The sequence below is a fragment of the Camellia sinensis genome, chromosome 3 (genome assembly GCF_055761805.1).
Source record: "Camellia sinensis isolate YWXY chromosome 3, ASM5576180v1, whole genome shotgun sequence".
Classification (NCBI taxonomy): Eukaryota; Viridiplantae; Streptophyta; class Magnoliopsida; order Ericales; family Theaceae; genus Camellia; species Camellia sinensis.
In genome coordinates, this window is record NC_138963.1 from 223,851,777 (window position 1) to 223,873,508 (window position 21,732).

Here is a 21,732-nt window from a genome sequence, read left to right on the forward strand (position 1 = left end):
ACCCGAATTGATATGCTACGCGGTCAGGCCTATAAACGGCACTATCAACGCCTTCCTCATGCCATACCGGTAATGAACTCGGACGGATCATAATCAGCATATCAACAAAGGGCGCAGGGATGTTCTTCGGCAAAGGAAAAGACACCGAGCGGGAGGAACCATGATAGATAAGCGGTGTGGCCACACCCACAGGTGGGCATACATACGGCCGTGCCACAAAGCGTCGGGGATCATCCACCAGAGTATTCAAGGATAAGGTAGAAATGGTACGTGACCAGCGTGTAATCAACGGCTGGCAAGACTTCGCTTTCTCAAATGTCCGAGACCCATCAGTATCGAGCACGGGGATGCCATCTTTATCCACTATCTCCCGAAGAACCTCCGCCTCGAATACAGTCGGAGCAGGGGCAAATTTTGGGAACCTCTCGAAGAAGAAACAAAGCAGGAACTGGCTGTGAATGAAGGAGACAGGCTCATATCGACCCACGGAGCGAACCATATCTCGATGTAGCAGATCCAGCCGATAATAGAGATTCCCAAGAAATAGGGGAGCCAAAGGGATCCGATCTCCTCTGAAGAGCCTGACTGCCAAGGGGAAGACGAAAGGATTGAGGGAATCCGGAGGTGTGCTCGGAAGAATGAAGAATGAAAGGAAGCAAGCCAGAAATCCCAAGAAATAGAGCCTGGAGCCATACATCGGACCGGCCTCATACTCCCGAGAGTCAGGGTCAGCATCTCTGGCCAAGGGCTGAAGATCCTTGAAGAAGTGGCGGATCCATGCAGTATAGGAGGCACGGTCCGTCCTTACTCGACTAGTCCTCCTCGCTGAACCATCGAAAACGGAACTCCACCGACCACAAGTTTGAAGATTTAGTTTCAGAGATTGGATCAAAGAATCATCTTCGGGGGGTGTCTGCTCAGGGTCAAAGGCATCAGGGCTGGTTACTTCTAGACGCAGCAACATGAACACATCCTCAAGGGTGGGCCCCATCTCGTGCTGGCCAAGTATAAAGGTGTGTGTCTCGGTGCTCCACCGAAGAGCCATGGCTTCCAGGCTAGCATTGTTGCGACGGATGGATAGGGATCGAGATATTTTCACCGGGATCAATAGTCGGGCCTCTTGAAGCCGCTGACAGAAGCTCTTGTCCGAGAGGACATCATCGACCCACTCCTGCCAACCAAAAGGAGGGTTTGAGAAGGCCTTGAACTGAGGATAACAGTATGGAAAGTCCCCCCGCTCAATCCGAAAGCGTAGCACCGAGGAAGGAGAAATGAGGGCCTCATGTCCAGAGTCAGTGTCCTCAGTGAGACATAATGGAGCCCCCTTCGGAGATAGAAGAGAAGTGGTGGAGGTAGCCGCCCGCCAGAAGGGGTCCTTCCGACCAAAATAAGGAGATTTCCTCCACTCAGATGCCGGAGGTACATCCCTCTCTTTCATGAGAGCCGGTTCTGATGATCCCGGGACAACGGGTTTCTTTCGAGAAGACATATGGCTGAAATAACCGGTATAAATATTAAAGAGTTGACCGTATTAAAATTCAGAATATTGTTACATGCAACATGATGGTTTTATCAACAAATTCAACTTCGGACGTCATCAACAATTCATTTTCTCGGATATTCTTCAAGCTCAACAAATTTTAATACCAATGGGTGCATCATCAACATATAGATTTTCGCCTTCTATCATCAATAAGAGGTGCAATGTCAGAGGTCGCTTCATGATGAAGTTCAATTGGGTCAATTTCTTAAAGTCACTATGTTCCATATTAAAGGTCCAATTTATACGGGGCTCAAAATTTGGACACAGTGAAGTTCAATAGTAAATTTCAGGCCCGAGATCCGAAGTATATTACATTGCTTATCAGTAGCAAGATTTGATGGATTGACGTGCAAGCTACAAGAATGTTCTTCCCAAGTCAATATTATTTGCTCAATTCAGGTGGCAGATATTCTATTACGAGGGCAAAAAATTCAGCAGCAATGGTTCAAGTTATGCAATAGTCCAGAATTTCTTTGGCAAATTTCAAGTCAGAAAAATCGTTTAAATAAATCCCACAACTTATTTCAAAAATTGCAAAGCCCAAACAAATTCAAGATTCACATTGGGATTTCAAATCACCGATATTATTTTTATTTAATGTATCAGAACATGGAAGTTCAAGCATGGATTCATTTTATTTAATATAGCAATGCATGGGTTTATATATCTATTTCTTGAGCACAAAGATCCATCAATAAGAAGGAAAGTGAATTTATTCATTTATTTATTACAAGAGCTGCCACCACACAAATATATATATATATATATATATATATATATATAAAACAATTGAAAGAGTTACTCACAGATTCACGCCAATGGAAGAAGAGCACGGCTGGAAGTAGTGACAAGACTACAAAACGTAAGCCAGACACACCTGAGGCCGACGCCGAGCAGTACTAGGTAGGCCCACTCACACGTCGCGTTGAAAGGGCAACGTGCGTAGTCGGCGTTGGAGAGTTGAGGACGGAGGCAGTGTTGAAGATGTAGCTGAGTCGGCGTCGATCAAGATCAACAAGATTGAGCTAGGCTGAGCTAGACCACACACGTTGCGTTGAGAGGGCGAACGTGTGTGGTCTGTGTTGGAACCGTTGAAGTCAACAGTGATCGGAGGTGGAGCAGAGAGAGGCTGACAGCGGCACTCGGAGGGTTGAGACAACAATCGATATGCAAATAGAGGCGGATTTCAGCGATTGTGGGAGCGAAACCAAGGTTCGGCGTGCTTGAACCTCTAAGCTCACTAAGCTGAAGTGAAGCACCAAGGGCGAGCAACAGCCTGGATTACACGACTGCGGCAGTCGTGACGCTGAAACAAAACAGTGGCTGTGTCACGGCGTTGGGGCAGATTGGCGGCGTCGCTTGAAGCCACGAGGAAGTTCAATGCAAACGGCAGCGGCTCTGCTTTGTTCACAAAGAAGAAAAACTGTGTTGGTCCCATTCAAGAGGAGTCTAAAAAAAAAATATAATGAAATAAAAATATATAATATATATACATCATGAGCCATATATATATATATATATATATTTGAAATGCCTACTAAAAGCAAAGATGAGGAAGAACGCTGGACAGTGGAGGAGCAGTGATGTTGCAGAAAGGCCGATTGTGAATTGGCGATGAAGCTGGGCAGTCGAAGCCAGCAGTAGCAGCGGCGTCGGTGCTGTCTTGGGCTGTGATGTTCGCGATAGTCGGAGCTGAGCTATGTGGATGGCATTGCAATGGCAGTCGGCATTTGTGGTAGGTCGTAGTCGGCGTTTGCAGTAGTTAGAGCAGCGACAAGATGTTAGCAACGCGAGGAGGCAGCGACCGTGACGAGCTGGTGCCGGTGCTGACCTACCGTGATAGTGGCTGGATCTTTGGCAGCGGGGCTAGAAGCTGCGATGGAGGTCCGTGCAAATGGCAGCAGTGCTGGGTTGTTGAGGAAGAAATATGGCCTCTCGATCTAGAGAGAGTAGGATGAGAGACGAAGTTGAAATGGGTGTGGCGGCTGTGCGAAAAGTTGGTGAGCCAAATAGGGTTTTGCCATTTCCTTAAATAAAAAAAAAAGGTGCGATCCGGTGTGATGCCAGAAGTATTCTGAATATATATATATATATATATATATATATATATAAAAGAGCCTTTCGTTTTTCTTTTTTTTTTTTAACTCTTTCTTATCAATTTTTATATTCTTGACAAGATAAGCCACACTTTTTCTTTTAGAGTACAGCTAGCCCACGTTTCACTTTACAGCATAAAAAGGTAAGGCTCATGCACTTTTATTTTTGATTTGAAAAAAAAAAAAAAAAAAAAGAAAAAAAGTACAAAAAAATAAAATTTTTGCTTGTCAATTTTTTTTGTAAATTGAAGTGCGTCATCAGCTTTATCCATAGGCTCTGTCGTGACAAAACGTTTTTTTTTTTTTTTTTTTTTTTGGGAACGTGATGCGAAACAGGGTCGAAGAAATGACAGTATGCATGTCTGAGAAATTTAAAATTTCTCATACACGCAAGGGGCAAATGTAAGAGGGGCTAATTTGAGCCCACTAAATTATTTAGGCCCAATAGCCCAAGATTAGTGGGCCCGAATTTATCGCAAGTCCAAGAATCGGTGGGCCCAGATTTATCGCCATCAAACGGATTGAATCGCTGTAAGCCTCGAAAGGGTTCGGGTCCACGAACCTAGAGACTTACTCGGGCCCAGACTCGAAAGGGTATTAAGCAAGCCTAGAGATCCGAGGCACTCGGACTCGAAAGGATTCGGACCCACGAATCTAGAGATCCGAAGTACTTGGCTTCGAACGGATTCAGACGCAATCTAGAAGTCGCTCCGTTAATGAGTCCCAGAATACTTGCGGGCTCGGAGCTTTCCGGGATCTACGCACCAGAACCATGGGCGTAATGGAGTTCGAACAAAGGACCCGATCCCGAGGACGGTGAGTGGAGATAAATTCACTCTTCGGTTAAACTAGCCTATACCCGGGTCGAGGTGGCACGACCCCGGGGGGTCCATGAGACTCGGCAATATTTTTGCGGCAGGACGTCCTCTGGGACTACCCCTGACCCTTTGGGATGATTGGGGATCATTGGTTAGGTGTGGCTAAGAAGAAGGGTTCGCCGAGGGATTGATCTCCTCTTCGGGGTTTTCTCATCCTCGGAGAAGTCACCTCCTTGGAGGAGTCACCTCCTCGGAGAGGTCACCTCCTCGGACAAGGTGGTTAGAGAGAATATCCCCCATGTGCCTTGCACATGGGCTCCATCCTACATCATGAGGTGCCTATAAATAGCACCCACCCATAGCTTTACAAGGGATGGATTTTGGAGATTTTTTAACTCTTGGGAAAGAACTAATTTCCCTTCTCCATTATCAATCTTGAGAGTGAAAGTGGGAGATCAATGGGAGAGCCTTGCCATTATTCTATTCTCTAGCCATTTTGCCTTCTTCTTCACCCAATCTCTTATCTCCATCATCTCCTTTGTTGTTGTGTTCCTAAGTTGAGATTATTGAAGAATCTAAGCCTCTCATCATATTCTAGAGAATTTGAAGTTGTTCTTCAAGGATCTTTGAAGATCTTCGAATTTTCCAACTCCTTTCTTGAACCCTCTCCTACAAAACTTAAATTATAGAGAGAATTACAAATTATTAGAAATAATTAAAATTAAAATTAAAATTATGAAAGTGTATGTAGAATTTATATTATGATACAAAAATAAAATCTTATGCTTTTATAGTTTTACAATTTTTTTTAATAATTCACAAATTATCCCACACCAAAATTCATATAAAACACCCATATAAAAAATTTTTAGTAAAATTTTTAAGATCTGCAGCTTTGTCAACTATCATTCACTCTTTTCCCAAAGTTGGAAACGCCCAATATTTGCATGTGATGTCACCAGTCAGTCATTTGTTACCCTGGACAATGCTAGAAACCTCTAATTTAGAGGCTCTAAACATACTTCTAATGAGGTAGAAAAGGCAAAAAAAAAAAAAAAAAAAACCAAGACACAGCACCCACTGCCACATCACTAGTGGTACCTCTAATTAGAGGTCCCAAACATTTTTCTTGTTGCCATCTCTGCAATTTATTTCACCAAGATTCTTTGTTTTAATATTTTTTTGTTTTTAATTTATTTTACAAAAATATTGTAAGTAATTCAAATTTTTCAGTGAACACCTATCTCACTCACCAATTGAATCTTAGACTTTGAGTCAGAAGAAATTTTTTACAATACACACAAAATATAGTAAATATTTTATTTATTTAAATTATTTAAATTGAACACGCAGCCAGCCCGCTAGTATAACTGTAAACTGACTCCCTCCCACTAAGGTGGATTTTTAGTTTTCGTTTTCTGTGTTCTTGAGAGTGAAAATCCTACTTCCCCAATCAATTTCAACCCATTTTTACAATGTGAATCATGAACTTACTTTCAGATTTTTATTTTTATATTCTCTCTCTTTGAGCTTCCTTGTCTTTTTGGGTTTGATTACAGTTTACACCACAAAACCGCGTGATTCACATCATCACTCTATTTGCCTCCATCTTATCTTTGGCATCAAGATTGTTCCTTCTTTTTCTGTTGGGTTTCTGTTCTGTGCTTCTTGAAGACATAATATGCTTGATTCTATCCTTTAACCAATGGTGGGTATTTTAATGGCTCTTTGAATTTTTACTTTAAGAAGAGAATCTGATTCTTGTTTCTGCTGTTGTTCGGCGTTTTCCCTTTTTCTTTTTCTTCCTTTTTCTTTTAGCTTCAGTCTGTTTTTGGGTTACATTTGTTTCCTTCATTTTCTATCATTTTAATATAGTTCTTTGAATGATTTCACTGTTGTATCTTACATGTTTGTTGAAAGTAATGGCTCTTTCAAATTCCCCAAACCCATGAATCAATTATGCAAAGAATTCTCTTCCGAAGCAGGTGATTGGATTCATTTTGAGGGTACAAAGATATCAGAGCTACCCATCTAAAATGAGTATGATTTGGATTCTTTCATTGCTGTTGCTCCTTGTTGGCATTTTTGCAAATGGGTTTAGTGGGAATGCTTCTTCAAGACCTGCTGTTGTGAATATTGGAGCTATTTTCACATTTAAATCCACCATTGGTAGAGTGGCCAAGATTGCAATTGAGGAGGCTGTGAAAGACGTGAACTCCAATGCTAGTGTTCTCCCTGGAACCAAACTTGTGCTACGGATGCAAGATTCCAATTGCAGTGGGTTCCTTGGCCTGATTGGAGGTACTTTATTTTACTCTGTTTTTCCCCAAACTTCAATTACCCTCTATTGGTTTCTGAGAGAAGTTTTTATTTTTTTAAATTTTTTTTTGTCCCCTTTGGATGTTAGCAATTTAGCAGTTTGATTATTACGTAGGTCACATCTCTCCATATCTCCATAGATTTGAACATGAGGTTTCACACTAGCACTAAAGTGCTCTCTCAAGACCACTTGGGCTACTACCCTGGTCGGTTGTTGAGAGAAGTTAGGGAATGGGAAGAACATTCAATTCTATATTTCTCTATGTTTTATGCTATTCAATATTTAGAAAAGGTGGCCCCAACTAAAACCAAATAGTAGAATTTGGCTTTTTGAATGGAGGTTTTGGTTTGCTCAACTCCCAAGCAAAGAGTAATTTTATTATTATTGTTGTTAGGCTTTTGGTTCTCCCACATTTTCTTAGCAACTAAATAGAGCATACTTGTTTCCTTGTATTTTAATTTTATTCAGGAACTGTGTTTTAGAAGAGTCAACCATTCTCCGGTAGATAAGCTAATAACTGGTTATTGTTTGCAGCTTTGCAATTCATGGAGACTGATGTTGTTGCAATTATAGGTCCACAATCTTCTGTAGTTGCCCATATAATATCAAATGTTGCAAATGAACTCCAAGTTCCCATGTTGTCATTTGCAGCTACGGACCCCACTCTATCTTCTCTTCAGTTTCCCTATTTTGTTAGGACGACTCGAAGCGATTTGTATCAGATGAATGCAATAGCTGAAATAGTTGATTATTATGGTTGGAAGGAAGTTATTGCAATATTTATTGATGATGATTACGGAAGGAATGGTGTGTCAGCATTAGATGATGCACTTGCAGCTAGGCGCTGTAAAGTGTCCTACAAGGTTGGAATTCCCCCAGGGTCTGGGGTTAGTCGTGGTGACATAACCAACATCCTTGTTAAGGTTGCATTATTGGAGTCTCGAGTTATCGTTTTGCACGCAAATCCTGATTCGGGTTTCATGGTATTTTCTGTGGCTCACTATCTTGGATTGATGGGTAGTGGGTATGTTTGGATAGCTACTGATTGGCTTTCTTCCGTTTTAGATTCTTCTTTGCCTCTTCCATCTGAGACCATGGACACATTGCAAGGAGTTATTGTTTTGCGTACACACACGCCAGATTCAGATAAAAAGAGATCTTTCTTCTCTAGATGGAACAAACTGGCCGGTGGCTCTTTTGGGCTACATTCTTATGGACTTTATGCTTATGATACTATTTGGCTGCTTGCCCATGCTATTGATTCATTTTTCAATCAGGGAGGGATTATTTCATTTTCCAATGATTCTAAGCTGCGTTCTGTTAAAACAAGTAATCTTCATCTTGATGCAATGGGTATTTTTGATGGAGGAGCACTCCTGCTGAAGAATATACTGCAGAGTAATCTAGTCGGTTTGACAGGTCCAATCAAGTTTAATCCTGACAGGAGTCTAATTCTTCCTGCATATGATGTTATTAATGTGCTTGGGAATGGGTTTAGACAGATTGGTTACTGGTCTAACTATTCCGGATTATCAACTGTGCCTCCTGAGACGCTCTACTCAAGGCCACCTAATCGTTCCAGTGCAAACCAACATCTATTTAGTGTTATTTGGCCTGGGGATACAACGATGAAACCACGTGGATGGGTTTTCCCAAACAATGGGAAGCAATTGAGAATTGGGGTACCTAATCGAGTGAGTTACCGGGAATTTGTATCACAAGTGCGAGGCACTAATAATACTTTTAAAGGGTTCTGCATAGATGTATTTACAGCTGCTGTCAACCTGTTACCGTATGCTGTTCCATATGAATTTGTCTCCTTTGGAGATGGAAAGAAAAACCCAAGCTACTCAGAGCTTGTGCATTTGATCACAACGGGTGTAAGTTCACAGAAAAACACATTGTTTACTGTTTTTTATTTTGGTCAAAGATTTTATTTGCTGTTCAAAGTAACACAAAGTTTGTGGGTGGCTAATTATTTGTTTATTTATCTCCTTGTCACAGTTTTTTGATGGCGCTGTTGGTGACATTGCCATTGTCATGAACAGGACAAAGATTGTGGATTTCACACAGCCATATGCAGCTTCCGGACTTCTTGTAGTGGCCCCATTTAAGAAGTTGAACACTGGTGCTTGGGCTTTCTCGCGCCCATTTACTCCAATAATGTGGGGTGTCACTGCTGGTTGTTTCATTGTTGTGGGGACAGTTGTGTGGATTCTCGAGCATCGTATAAACGATGAGTTCAGGGGGCCGCCTAGGAAACAGCTTATAACCATACTCTGGTAAGTTTTACATTGGAACATGCGAAGTCGTACATAGCTAATTTCTGTCAACAATTTAGTCTTTATTTGTTTGTTATTTATTCATAAGTCCATAATAAGTTCTAAATTTAGAGTTCCCGTAGGATAATCTATCACGTGATAGCAACATATAAGGAACTTTGATTGTTACGGGAGTTGATCAGCGCAAACCATAAGGAAGTTGATTGTGCTCACCCTTTCGATTTCTCTTATTCATAAACTAGTGACATGGAAATACTTGAGGTGTTTTGGGTTATCATGCATGCCCCGAGAATGAGCTGCCAATAGCCATGCATTTGTCACATTAAGATACAAATGAATTAAGGGTATTTTTTTGTTTGTCTGATGATATTTTATACAAGTATGTTTATATATCATGCATGCCCTGAGAATGAACTGCCAATTGCCTGTTTTGTCAGCACATCCACACATCCACTAGCTTCTCTATAGCAGTGCTCCACTTGAACTTCCTAAATACAGATCAGGATTCTTTGAAATCTAAATGGAAGCACGTACGAGGTCGTTTGGATATGTTTCTATTTCCAAAAACTCAAAACAGAAATTACAGGGGAGGTTGATTGTCACTTCACGTTCTGTATATGTAGCAGAGCACTACTAGCCAAGATGAAAATTAAAACCTTTCCATGCATTTTGCTTAACTGCTGTAGTTGCTAAATGTGCCATTGACCGGTTTTTTGTGGTGCTCTTGGAAGAAGTTACAAAGTTGAACAAACATGAATGATCATACAATTTATGACAAGTGAGAGTGATTATGGTTTATTTTATTTCAAATTGTATGATTGGAAAATGGGATGTAGTTTTTTTTTATTTTTATAATTCCATGATGCATCATTGGTGACACTGATCATTCCACTCTTTAGTAGGAAAAAATATTTCCCCTTTTAAAAATGACCAGTGCTTGATGATCTTTTTGTTTTCTTTATTTGCAGGTTTAGCCTCTCAACCTTGTTTTTTGCCCACAGTAAGTGAAACTTCAACTATAATGGATAATTATGATTATGATGTCGCTTTGAAGCAATAATATTAATTAGTTTAGCTACATCTTTTATGCAGGAGAGAACACAGTGAGCACCCTGGGTCGTATAGTGTTATTTATATGGCTCTTTGTGGTCCTGATAATCAACTCTAGTTATACCGCAAGTTTGACCTCAATCCTCACCGTGCAACAGTTATCTTCTCCTATTAAAGGTATTGAAACCTTGAAAACAAGCAGTGATCCTGTTGGATACCAAGTGGGTTCTTTTGCCGAGAATTATTTGATTGAGGAAATTGGTATACCTAAATCTAGGCTAGTCGCCCTTGGATCACCAGAAGAATATGCTGTGGCGCTCCAACGTGGCCCTAAAAAGGGCGGTGTTGCTGCTGTGGTTGATGAACGACCATATATAGAGCTTTTCTTGTCAAGCCAGTGCACATTCAGGATTGTTGGTCAAGAGTTCACCAAAAGTGGCTGGGGTTTTGTGAGTATCTACATCACATTCTTCTCTCTCTCTCTGCCTCTCTCTCTCTCTCTCTCTCTATATATATATATCTTTATATCTGTCTGCTGAGCATCTATATTACTAGGTTGCTTCAGTTCTTGTTCAGAAAACAAGTTCATTAGAGTAGGGGAATGCTGACATGGCGTTTTAAAGCAAAAATATAATTTCTATGATTTTAGTACATCATATAGAGCCCTTAATATATCTGATAATCAAATCATTGAAAGAAAGGCAATCATGTTTTCATCAGGTGCTCACATTTGAAAAAGTGTTGAGAGAAGCAAGTAGACTCATTTGATCACAACGAAACAAGACAAAGTGACTCATCTAGTCTCTGAGTTGTATATGTCAAATTCATGTAAAATATTGTATGCAACTATACATCCCCAACATCGTGTTATGTGTTTCATGGAACTATATCTGATAATCTTTTCTGTAGGAAGAAAAAGGGGTATTCTCTTCTTTTCTTTTCTTTTCTTTTCTTTTCTTTTTTTTGTCCAAAATAAAAGAAATTAAAGTTTTCTGCATTCATGGCTTGAATTTTGTTTCTGTTACTTTTCCTTTGTATTTTGATGTGTTAAAGTATATAAAGAATACACACTAATACACTGTAAAGTAAAGCACACACACACACCAGCAAGTATACAACGAATACACTGTAAAGCACACACACACACCAGCACACACCCACTAACATCACATGTTCGGATCACACTGTAAAGCACACACCAACACACACCCACTAGCACACCCCAGCACACAAAGAAAGCTTTAGCAATAGTTTAATGTACCTTCTCCTCTCTATAAATAGAGAGAGCCCAGTCTCTTGTAATACACACAAAAAATATACATACTGAATACATCAAAAATATAGAGCTAATTTGCTCTCTCAATCTCTCTCAATTTCTTTCATGGTATCAGAGCTAAGGTTTCACTACACCAGAGCCTTCGTCTCCTCCAGACGATTCCAACGCCACTAATTTCAGCCCAATTCGACGTCACACGCGCTCTCACGCGCCACTTCTGTGACCGGCGCGTCGCCTGCTTCCGCCTTCCGCCTCACACGCGCTCCACGCGTCCTCCAGACTGTCCCGTGCTAACGTGCGCCGCGCACTACCTTGCTAACGTGCGCCGCGTGTTTCTGACGTCAGCACACGTCAGCCCTCTCTGCTACCGTGCACTGCCTTGCCTGTTTGGCTAACGTGCGCCGCGCCTTTCTTGCTAACGTGCGCCGCGCCCCTTTGTCTCTCATTTCTGTGCCTCTGTGGTCATATTTTGGGACGTTTTCACTCCTATTCCCACTAATTTCGGCCTTCTGAATTCACTGGTAACCTCGGTTTTTTCAGATTCTACCTCCATTGTGCTATTTTTCCCTCATGGATCGCCCAGATTCCTCTAATCACCCTATTTCCGTTATTCTTGACGGGACTAATTATGTCCTTTGGGCACAAGCCATGTCTGGCTTCCTCAAAGGCAAGAAACTTTGGCGTATCATTACTGGGGATATATGCAAACCAGTCCCAACAACCACGGAATCCGCTGCCACGGACTCCGCTGCCAAATATATCGACCGACTAGAAGATTGGGATAGTAAAAACTATCAGATCATCACCTGGCTTCGCAATACTTCTATTACATCCATCGGCCTTCAGTTTGGTAGGTTCCAACTTGAGTCTGCTTCCTCTCCAGCCAAGGCCATCTGGGATTTTTTGCAAGAACGCTATCAGACTACCGGTCTTGCTCACCAATATCAGCTTCTGAGTCATCTTCACCGTATGCGCCAAGAAAACACTCAGACCATTAATGATTTCCTCTCCCAAATGTATTATGTTTGGGATCAACTCGCTCTTTCTGAGCCTCCATGGCCTCATACTGAGGATGCTGCCTTGTTTACTACCTACCGTGACCAACAGCGCTTGGTTCAGTTTCTCATGGCTCTCACTCCTCGTTTTGAGCCCGTCCGCGCATCTCTCCTACATCGCACTCCTTTACCCACTCTTGAGCAAGCCGTTTCTGAACTCCTGTCCGAGGAAACCAGGTTTGGTACTCTCCATCCACACCCTGTGGACTCTGTTCTTGCTACTCCCCAGATTCGGAGTTCTCCTTCCCCACAGCGGTCCACTACCTGCAACTATTGTCACAACCGCAATCTTCCATCGACTCATCTTCTGGTTCATTGTCCCGTTCGTCTTTGTCGATTTTGCAACAAGACTGGCCCCGGTCATCTCCAACAAGATTGCTTCCGCAATCCTACCCGTGCCTCTCGCCATGGTCCTTCCACCGGGAATTTTTCCCGCAGCAACTCTCACCGTTCTGGGACTCCATTTAAAAACATGCCTGCTCCACGCACTGCTGCTGCCGCCTCTGAAGCTTCACCTTCTTCTGTCCCTGTAGATCCTTCCACTCCGGTCTTCTCTCATACCGATGTTGAAGCCATGTTTCAACATTTTTGGCAGCATTCCGGTACTCCTCCATCTTCTGCTTTGTCTACTACCGCAGGTAACACTTCCTGGTACTTTGACTCCGCTTGTTGTAATCACATGACCTTTGATCCTACTATTTTTACTCCTCTCTCTTCGACTCCTCATGTTCCTTCTATCCATACTGCTGATGGGTCTCTTCTGTCTGTAAGTCATGTTGGGTCTGTTTCCACCTCTCACTTATCTTTATCCCATGTATATCTTATGCCTGCTCTCACTTTAAATCTTATCTCCATTAGTCAATTATGTGAGCATGGTCTAACTGTTACCTTTTCCCATACTGGTTGTTTGGTGCAGGACCCTCGGACCGGGCAAACTCTTGGGATAGGCCGTAAGCAAGGACGTCTCTACGAACTTATCCATCTTCATGTTCCAGATTCCTCTCAAATCACTGCTCCTACCACTGCTACCACTGCTCCTCCTTTATCTCATTTTCAACTTTGGCACTATCGTTTGGGCCATCTTTCTGTTGGTCGTTTGAAGTCTTTAATTTCTAGTGGTCATTTGGGTACTGTAAGTTCTGATGCTTTCAATTGTGTGTCCTGTCAACTTGCAAAACAACCTGCTTTGTCGTTTAATAAAAGTGATTCTGTTTCTCTTGCGCCCTTTGATCTCATTCATTCTGATATTTGGGGACCCTCTCCTACTCCTACTATGGGAGGCGCACGTTATTTTGTTGTTTTTATAGATGATTTTTCTCGTTTTACGTGGTTGTTTCTTATGAAAAATCGCTCTGAACTCAAACAACTTTATTACAATTTTGCTGCAATGGTTAAAACCCAATTTTCTAAAACTATCAAGATTTTTCGCTCCGACAATGCCATGGAATATAAAGATTTTGACTTTCTTTCCTTCCTTAGGAGTCATGGTACTCAACCTCATCGTTCCTGTCCAGGTACGTCCCAACAAAATGGCCGTGCTGAACGAAAACATCGGCATCTACTTGACACTACTCGAGCCCTCCTTCTCTCTTCCTCTTGTCCAGAAAATTTTTGGGGTGAAGCCGCTCTCACTGCTGCTTACACTATCAATTGTATCCCTACACCGGTCATTCATAATCACACTCCATATGAGCGTTTACATGGCACCCGTCCCCCTTACGACATCCTTAGGGTTTTTGGCTCTGCATGTTTTGTTCTTCTCCAACCTCATGAACGTACCAAACTTGAACCCCGTTCTCGCCTTTGTTGCTTCTTAGGGTATGGTATTGAACATAAAGGGTATCGTTGTTGGGATCCTCTCTCCCAGCGTCTCCGTATCTCTCGTCATGTGGTCTTTTGGGAACACACAATGTTTTCCTCCCTCTCTCAATTCCGTTTATCCGTTCCCTCACCCTCTCTGTGTTTTACTAACCCTTCTGCAGATCTGTTTTCTGATGAGCTTCCTCCACTGCCCATGCCTGACTCTCTTGAGACTGCCTTGCCTATTGGTCTTTCTCAAGCATCTGCCAGCTCTGATGGTCCTGATCTTGCTCCCTCGGACTCCTCACCCCCTGTTGAGTCTCTTCCTCTGGCTCCTCCTCCTCCTGCTCGACCACACCGGGTAACTCAACCTTCTACTCGTCTTCGTGACTTTATTGTTGGTTCTACTGCTTTTTCTACTTATGAACCCACCTCCTATCGGGAGGCTCGCTCTAATCCTCTTTGGCAGCAAGCTATGACTGATGAATTACAGGCTTTAGACAAAACTCACACTTGGGACATTGTTGATCTTCCTCCTGGCAAGACTGCCATTGGCTGTAAATGGGTATACAAAATCAAAACCTGTTCTGATGGCTCTATTGAACGCTATAAAGCTCGCCTTGTTGCTAAAGGCTTCAATCAAGAATATGGTATTGACTATGAGGAGACCTTTGCTCCTGTTGCTCGTCTCACCTCTGTTCGCAGCCTCATTGCAGTTGCTACTACCCGACACTGGGATCTTTATCAAATGGATGTGAAAAATGCCTTTCTTAATGGTGTTCTTCTTGAGGAGGTCTACATGCAACCTCCCCCTGGGTCTACTTATCCACCTCATAAAGTCTGCAAACTTCAACGTGCTTTATATGGTCTCAAACAAGCTCCCCGCGCTTGGTTTGCCAAGTTCAGCTCTACTATTCATGACTGTGGTTTCACCTCCAGCTCTTATGATACTGCACTTTTTATCCGCAGAACTGCTCAAGGGACCACCTTGCTTCTTCTTTATGTGGATGATATGATTATCACCGGTGATGATGTCAATGGTATTCTTCATCTTAAACAATTTCTTAGCCATCATTTCGAGATGAAAGACCTTGGTCCTCTCAGCTATTTCTTGGGTCTTGAAATCTTCCATGATTCCACTGGTTCTTTTCTCTCTCAAGCTAAGTACACATCTGATCTTCTCACCCGTGCTGGTCTTACCGATTGCAAGACTGCCTCAACTCCCCTGGAGCCTCAGAGTCGTCTTACACCTCTTGATGGCACTCTTCTCTCTGATGCTACTCTATATCGCCAGCTCGTCGGGAGTCTTGTCTATCTCACAGTAACTCGTCCTGACATTGCCTATGCTGTTCACATTGTTAGTCAGTACATGTCGGCTCCTCGCACTCCCCACTATACTGCTCTACTCCACATACTTCGATACCTCAAAGGCACTATGTTCCATGGTCTTCACTACTCTTCTTCCTCCTCTCTTGAGCTGCGTGCCTTTTCTGATGCTGATTGGGCTGGGGATCCTACGGATCGACGCTCCACCACGGGCTTCTGTTTCTTCTTAGGGGATTCTCTTCTTGCTTGGCGTAGCAAAAAACAATCCCTCACTGCCCGTTCTAGCACCGAAGCTGAATACCGAGCTCTTGCTGATACTACTCAGGAACTTCTCTGGCTTCGCTGGCTCCTCACTGATATGGGTGTTTCCTTTTCTGGTGCTACCTCTCTTTATTGTGACAATCAGAGTGCTATTCAGATTGCTCACAATGATGTTTTTCATGATCGCACCAAACATATTGAGATTGATTGTCATTTCATTCGACAGCATGTTACCCGTGGTACTGTTCATCTTCTCCCTATTACTTCAGCCGATCAGCCTGCTGATATTTTCACCAAGGCTCATCCTCCTGGGCGCTTCCGTGATCTTGTTTCCAAACTCAACTTGGTCGCTGCCTCCCCTCCTTGAGTTTGCGGGGGGCTGTTAAAGTATATAAAGAATACACACTAATACACTGTAAAGTAAAGCACACACACACACCAGCAAGTATACAACGAATACACTGTAAAGCACACACACACACCAGCACACACCCACTAACATCACATGTTCGGATCACACTGTAAAGCACACACCAACACACACCCACTAGCACACCCCAGCACACAAAGAAAGCTTTAGCAATAGTTTAATGTACCTTCTCCTCTCTATAAATAGAGAGAGCCCAGTCTCTTGTAATACACACAAAAAATATACATACTGAATACATCAAAAATATAGAGCTAATTTGCTCTCTCAATCTCTCTCAATTTCTTTCATGATGAATGAATATTGTTGTTCGATGTAAATTTTTAGGCATTTCCACGGGACTCTCCTTTGGCTGTTGACCTATCAACAGCAATTTTAACACTTTCTGAAAGTGGGGATCTACAACGGATCCATGACAAGTGGTTGATGAGCACAGCTTGTAGCTCAGACAACTCTCAGATTGAATCAGAGCAACTTCACCTGAAGAGCTTCTTGGGCCTGTTTCTCATATTTGGGAGCACTTGCTTGGTTTCTCTCGCCATATACTTCTTCCAGATCATGCGCAAGTTTTACCGCACTGCACAAACTGAATCAGTTTCAAATGGTGAGGGAAGTTCACGCCCACGCATCAGACGTCTCAAGACGCTATTGTCATTAATTGACGAGAAGCAAGACCCGTCAAAAAGCGAGCCTAAGAGAAGAAAGATTGAGAGATCATCGTCCGAGAATGAATTGTGAAGGCGATTTGAAAAACACAATTATCCAGAGAATGAGTGACATTATCCAATCAATTGAAGACAGTGAATAGATCATCCGTATTTTATATTTTCCTGACACTAATTGTTAACATAAAGAGGAGCAGTTTTCTAAAGAATACTATATTAATTATAGTTTTTATGCAAAGGGATTCAGTTGATAACTTGGAAAAATCAACGAAATGTTGTATGGAACTGACTTGATTAGCTTTCTTGAAGCCTGAACTAAATGCTGATTGTTTACAACAATTCTGAATTCTATATATGCTTGAATGTTAAAACCTCTAATGTAGGAAAATTTCATTTGCATCCCATGTTTTTCTAATGGTCAGAGATGAGATTCTTGCTTACCATTTTCATTACGGTTGGTTTCCTATTATTAGTTTTGCACATTGGGGAGACAAACTGTTCCCCGCTCTGCCTTTGTCAAATGAGAGCAAATGCATAGGGTTGTTGTTGGCTTCGTTTCAGGGATTGTTTGCAAGAAAAAATAGAGGGATCTAAAACGATACGATACAATAACACGACCTACCGGGGAGTCTCCTGATAAGCAAACCGGCGTGCTGATATTTTCCAAAATAGGGGTACTCACTGACTGAACTTTTGGCACAACTTAGGCCTCTTTTAATTCTACACATGACTGGTTTTGCAATTGAGAGTGATCACACTTTTAACTGTGGTCATCTTTTCTTTACCACAAAACACAATTCATCCCTAGACTCGGGTTAAAAATCAGATGGTTCATCCAAGAGGGAAAGCGTGTAAGATAGGGTTACCGTTATATTTAATATTTGTTATTGTTGCAGAAAGAAGAAATTGCTTCTTGGTATTATTTGCTATGAGAAAGAACAGGTAAAAGGACTAAAGTCAATAAAAATAATAAAAACTTATCTCTCTTACCCTTTTGGTGGAAAGGAGGAGTAAGCACTTTTTTCAGACCACAAAAACAGCCTTTGATCACGGAGATGTTCAATTTTTATCATCATGTACATCTTCTGCTCATCTTTATCTTTATCTTTATCTTCTCCCAAGAGAAAAAAGAAAAAAGATAAAAAAAAAAGAAGGGTTTTATGCTCATTTGCTGGACAAGGACAAACCAAACTAACATTCAAAATCCTTAACAGAAGATCCCTTTGACATTTTGTAATAATTGGGGGTGGTGTGGTAAAGAAATTTAGGGTCTGAAAAGTGTAAACAAGCCCACGCATTAGTAGTACAATCAGACATAAACCAAAGAGCTGTCAACCACATTATTGAACTACTTCTCTGTCTCTTTCATCTTTCGGTGTGTTTACTACTGTTCGGAGTACCGGCATGTTCCATAACCTGATCACAATTTAAACCGGGTGTTTAAAATATAAAAAAATTAAACTCAATTTGCTGCTAATTAACAAGAATATGATGCATTTATGAGTCCATAACATAATATAAAACATTCATATACCCAAAACTATTAATTAAAAAACACAAATTCCTGTGTTTATAAGATTATTGTCCTTTGGTTCTAATGCATTAATCTTAATCACAAGATCATATCTGGAGATGTTTATATTTTAAAATTCTCACATCTTAAGAGAGTATTGAGAACAAAGAGGGATATTAATTTTGGAGATCGATCGTTTCTTGGCCAAATTAAATGAATGATCAAGCATCAATGACATAGAATCCTATATCATTTCATTTCAAAAATACTTACAATAATTAAATTATGTCTCAAAATTCTCATATAATCTAATAATAATTATAAGTGTTTTGAAACAATAAAGTACAAGGATTTAAGGACAGAGAATCATTCATTGGTTAGTACAAATGGAATGACAATAACATTTATCACAGCCAGATCCGTTGTTCTAAAAATTCTTAATTCCCTTGTTCCAATTTACTCGAAACAATCAAATGATTGTGAATGAATTAGAAAACCAAACTTGCAAACAATGACTAGTGGGAGAAGAAGGAAGAGAAATGTGATTAATGTAGTAGGTAGCCTAGTTAGTTAATTAGTAGGAGTATTACTTACTTGGATCACTGAAGGTAACAAGGCCAACGGACTTGAAATCACAGTTCCAGTAGTTCCTCCCATGCATCTGATAATAAGCATTCATGGCGTAGGATGCATGCGCATGAATCTTATCCGGCTCATAACAATTCCCACTCTCATAGATCTCCCTACAGTCCACACCCCCCGGCCCGCAGCAGAAATCCAATACCGACTGAACCACCTTCTCGTCCGCATGCGGCTTCGCCACGCACCACACCGACGGCCCCCTCGCCGCACCCGACACTTTCTCCCCAAACCCTAGCTTCCCACCACCACCACTGCAAAACTCACAGCTCAGATCCACGTCATACACCTTTGAACCATCCCCATTAAAAATCCCAAAGTTCCTCTCACTGTCACCTCCCTTTTTCTTGTTCTCATTGAACAGAGCAAACACGAATATCTCTATGTTGTCTTTGGGCCTCATGGGAGTCCCTTTGTTGGACTGGGCTCGTTCGATGAGTCTAGTATTGTAAGTCTTTGCGTTTTCCGGCGTGGCGGTTTTTTCGCTGGAGTCCCCTTTTGAGGGCCACCCGGATTCGGAGACCGTTATTTGGATTGTTTGATTTCCGAATCCGAGGGCGGAGATGGCGGCTCGAACGGAGTCTATTTGTGCGTCCAACATGTTGGTGTACATGTATCCCTTGGGGTCACGGACCCCGGTGGTGGCATTGCCTAGCAATGCGTACTGGAGATTGATGGTGTTAGGGTTGTCTCTGTAGGCAAAATATGGGTATGCATTCACCATGAAAGGTGCACCTGTGCCGGCTAGGAAGTCTACGATGGAGGTCATGGTAGGGATGAAGTTCATGGCGAATGTGGAAGCCGAAGGTGGAAACGAAGAAGCAAGAACAGCCATGCTGTGTGGCGTTGTGACCTTGATTTTACGGTCCAATCCACGTGATACCAACACCTCATGTAGGTTTTGCATGGCCTGGACTAGGTCTTTGGGGTCCAAGTGATCAGTGTCGGTGGTTAAGTACTCGTTGCCGACAGCGATGGCGACGACGGAGGTTGCCGGAATGAAGGGGAGGATGCGGGTGGCGAACCACTCGTCGGCGGCGGAAGTGGTGGCACTGATGTTAGACACGTGGTAGTTTTCGACGGCAACGATGAGATCAATGCCGGTGTTGGAAAAGGCTTCGAGGATTTCAGGGTTGGAGTCGTAGATCTTGACCTTGTCGATGATGGTGGATTGGAGGAGCTGAGCTACTCTCTTTGGCGAAGGGAGGTTGTTTCCAAGGGTACCGTAGTTTATTCCGACACCCGAAACGCAGCCAAAAGGGATGAGCAGGAGGATGAGTAGCACTAGTGGCATTACCAAGTACTGTTTGAGGTGTCTTGCAGCCATTTTTTGTCCGAGTGTTTGTGTGAAAGAGTAAGGTTTGGTTGAGTGATTGAGTTTGTCAATTCAATAGTCACTACTTATAGCTGGACAGCCAGACCGGGTTGCACCAATGACGTCGGGTCTTGATTTTAAGGGTCAACAAATAATTAAGGGAATTATAAGATTAGGTTAGAGGGGTTGTATTTACCCACCATCAATCTTTTTAGTATATATCATTACTTAATTCACAACGATAATATTTTAAATTTTTTATTTTTCATTCAACACACACCAAAATATTATTTTTCTAACTTAACCCACACAACACAATGTACACTTTAATACAAGATGATATACACACCATCAAAGTTAAAAAGACAATAAGGTCCAAAATATAATTTACAATAGTTTTCGATTCATATGTGTCTCTCTTTCTCATTTGTGTTGAATCTATGGAAGCAACGTGAGAGCAAACGGCGATAACTACATAGCAGACTGAAATTTTATGGCAACGAAACAATCAGTGTGGTATTCTGTAAAAATTTAAATCAAAAAAATAATTTTAGTACTATTCATAAATACAGTGTCAAAAAAACTTAATATGTTCACAAATTTATATTCGAGCTAAACCCAAATGTTCAGTTTTTTATGTATGAATCTTTAATGCTTGTTCAACTTTAATAATATAAACAAAATGATTCTATTCAAATAAAAATAATTGAACATTTTGTAAATGTTCAACTCTGCATGAGCACGAAACGAATAAGTCATTGTTGTAAAGATGAACAACGATATTTCGTTCCAAATCAATACGAACAAGATAAATAACAAAGTAAACTGATATTTTCATTACTATTTTGTTCCAAATCAATATCATCTATAATATGTAAATCTTTCAAATCAATTGATTTTAATATTTTAAAACTCTAAATCTTCCAAAACAATAATATTTTGAGTTTGGAAAATAATACAAAAGGGATTTGTTGTAAGTGATGATGCGTATAGAGATATTTACATTTTCATATGTGAATTGTTGAAATGAGTATATAGACCCTCATATTACCCTTAATAGTCATTTTACTTGAGGATATTATTGTCATATAAATTTAATGGTTAAATAATATGTAGTAAGAGGATTGATGGTATGTAAATAAAATTACTCTTAAATTAGATATTTTCATCTTTTATTTATGATTTCCTATTTAAATTTATCATATTTTAAAATTTGTTATTTATTATTAAATTTATTTCACCGTATTATTTCTTATTTCATTTATTGGATGTATTTATATAATAAAAGTCATGTATATGTATAAAATTTATCATATTTAAAAAATAATGAAACTTAAAATGTTAGG

General features: G+C 41.2%; 2 protein-coding genes across 3 annotated transcripts; one reads left to right on the forward strand and one right to left on the reverse strand.

The window, feature by feature from the left end:
- The first annotated feature begins 5,830 nt into the window (after positions 1–5,830).
- LOC114283065 (glutamate receptor 3.3) lies at positions 5,831–17,258 on the forward strand. Of its 2 annotated transcripts, none has more exons than XM_028225894.2 (7): positions 5,831–6,165; positions 6,378–6,758; positions 7,312–8,657; positions 8,782–9,059; positions 10,028–10,059; positions 10,152–10,558; positions 16,582–17,258. In XM_028225894.2, exons 2-7 carry the CDS (start codon positions 6,494–6,496, stop codon positions 16,990–16,992), a joined length of 2,739 nt encoding a protein of 912 aa, XP_028081695.2. In that variant the 5' UTR covers positions 5,831–6,165; positions 6,378–6,493; the 3' UTR covers positions 16,993–17,258. The 2 variants fall into 2 exon arrangements, with proteins under 2 accessions (XP_028081695.2, XP_028081696.2); XM_028225895.2 differs by having other exon boundaries at positions 5,839–6,165; positions 6,443–6,758.
- Positions 17,259–18,086: 828 nt separating this feature from the next.
- Positions 18,087–20,513, reverse strand: LOC114283066 (glucan endo-1,3-beta-glucosidase 12). The gene is made up of 2 exons (XM_028225896.2): positions 19,027–20,513; positions 18,087–18,335 (listed from the first exon to the last, which is right to left on the reverse strand). Exons 1-2 carry the CDS (start codon positions 20,396–20,398, stop codon positions 18,304–18,306), a joined length of 1,404 nt encoding a protein of 467 aa, XP_028081697.2. The 5' UTR covers positions 20,399–20,513; the 3' UTR covers positions 18,087–18,303.
- Positions 20,514–21,732: the final 1,219 nt, after the last annotated feature.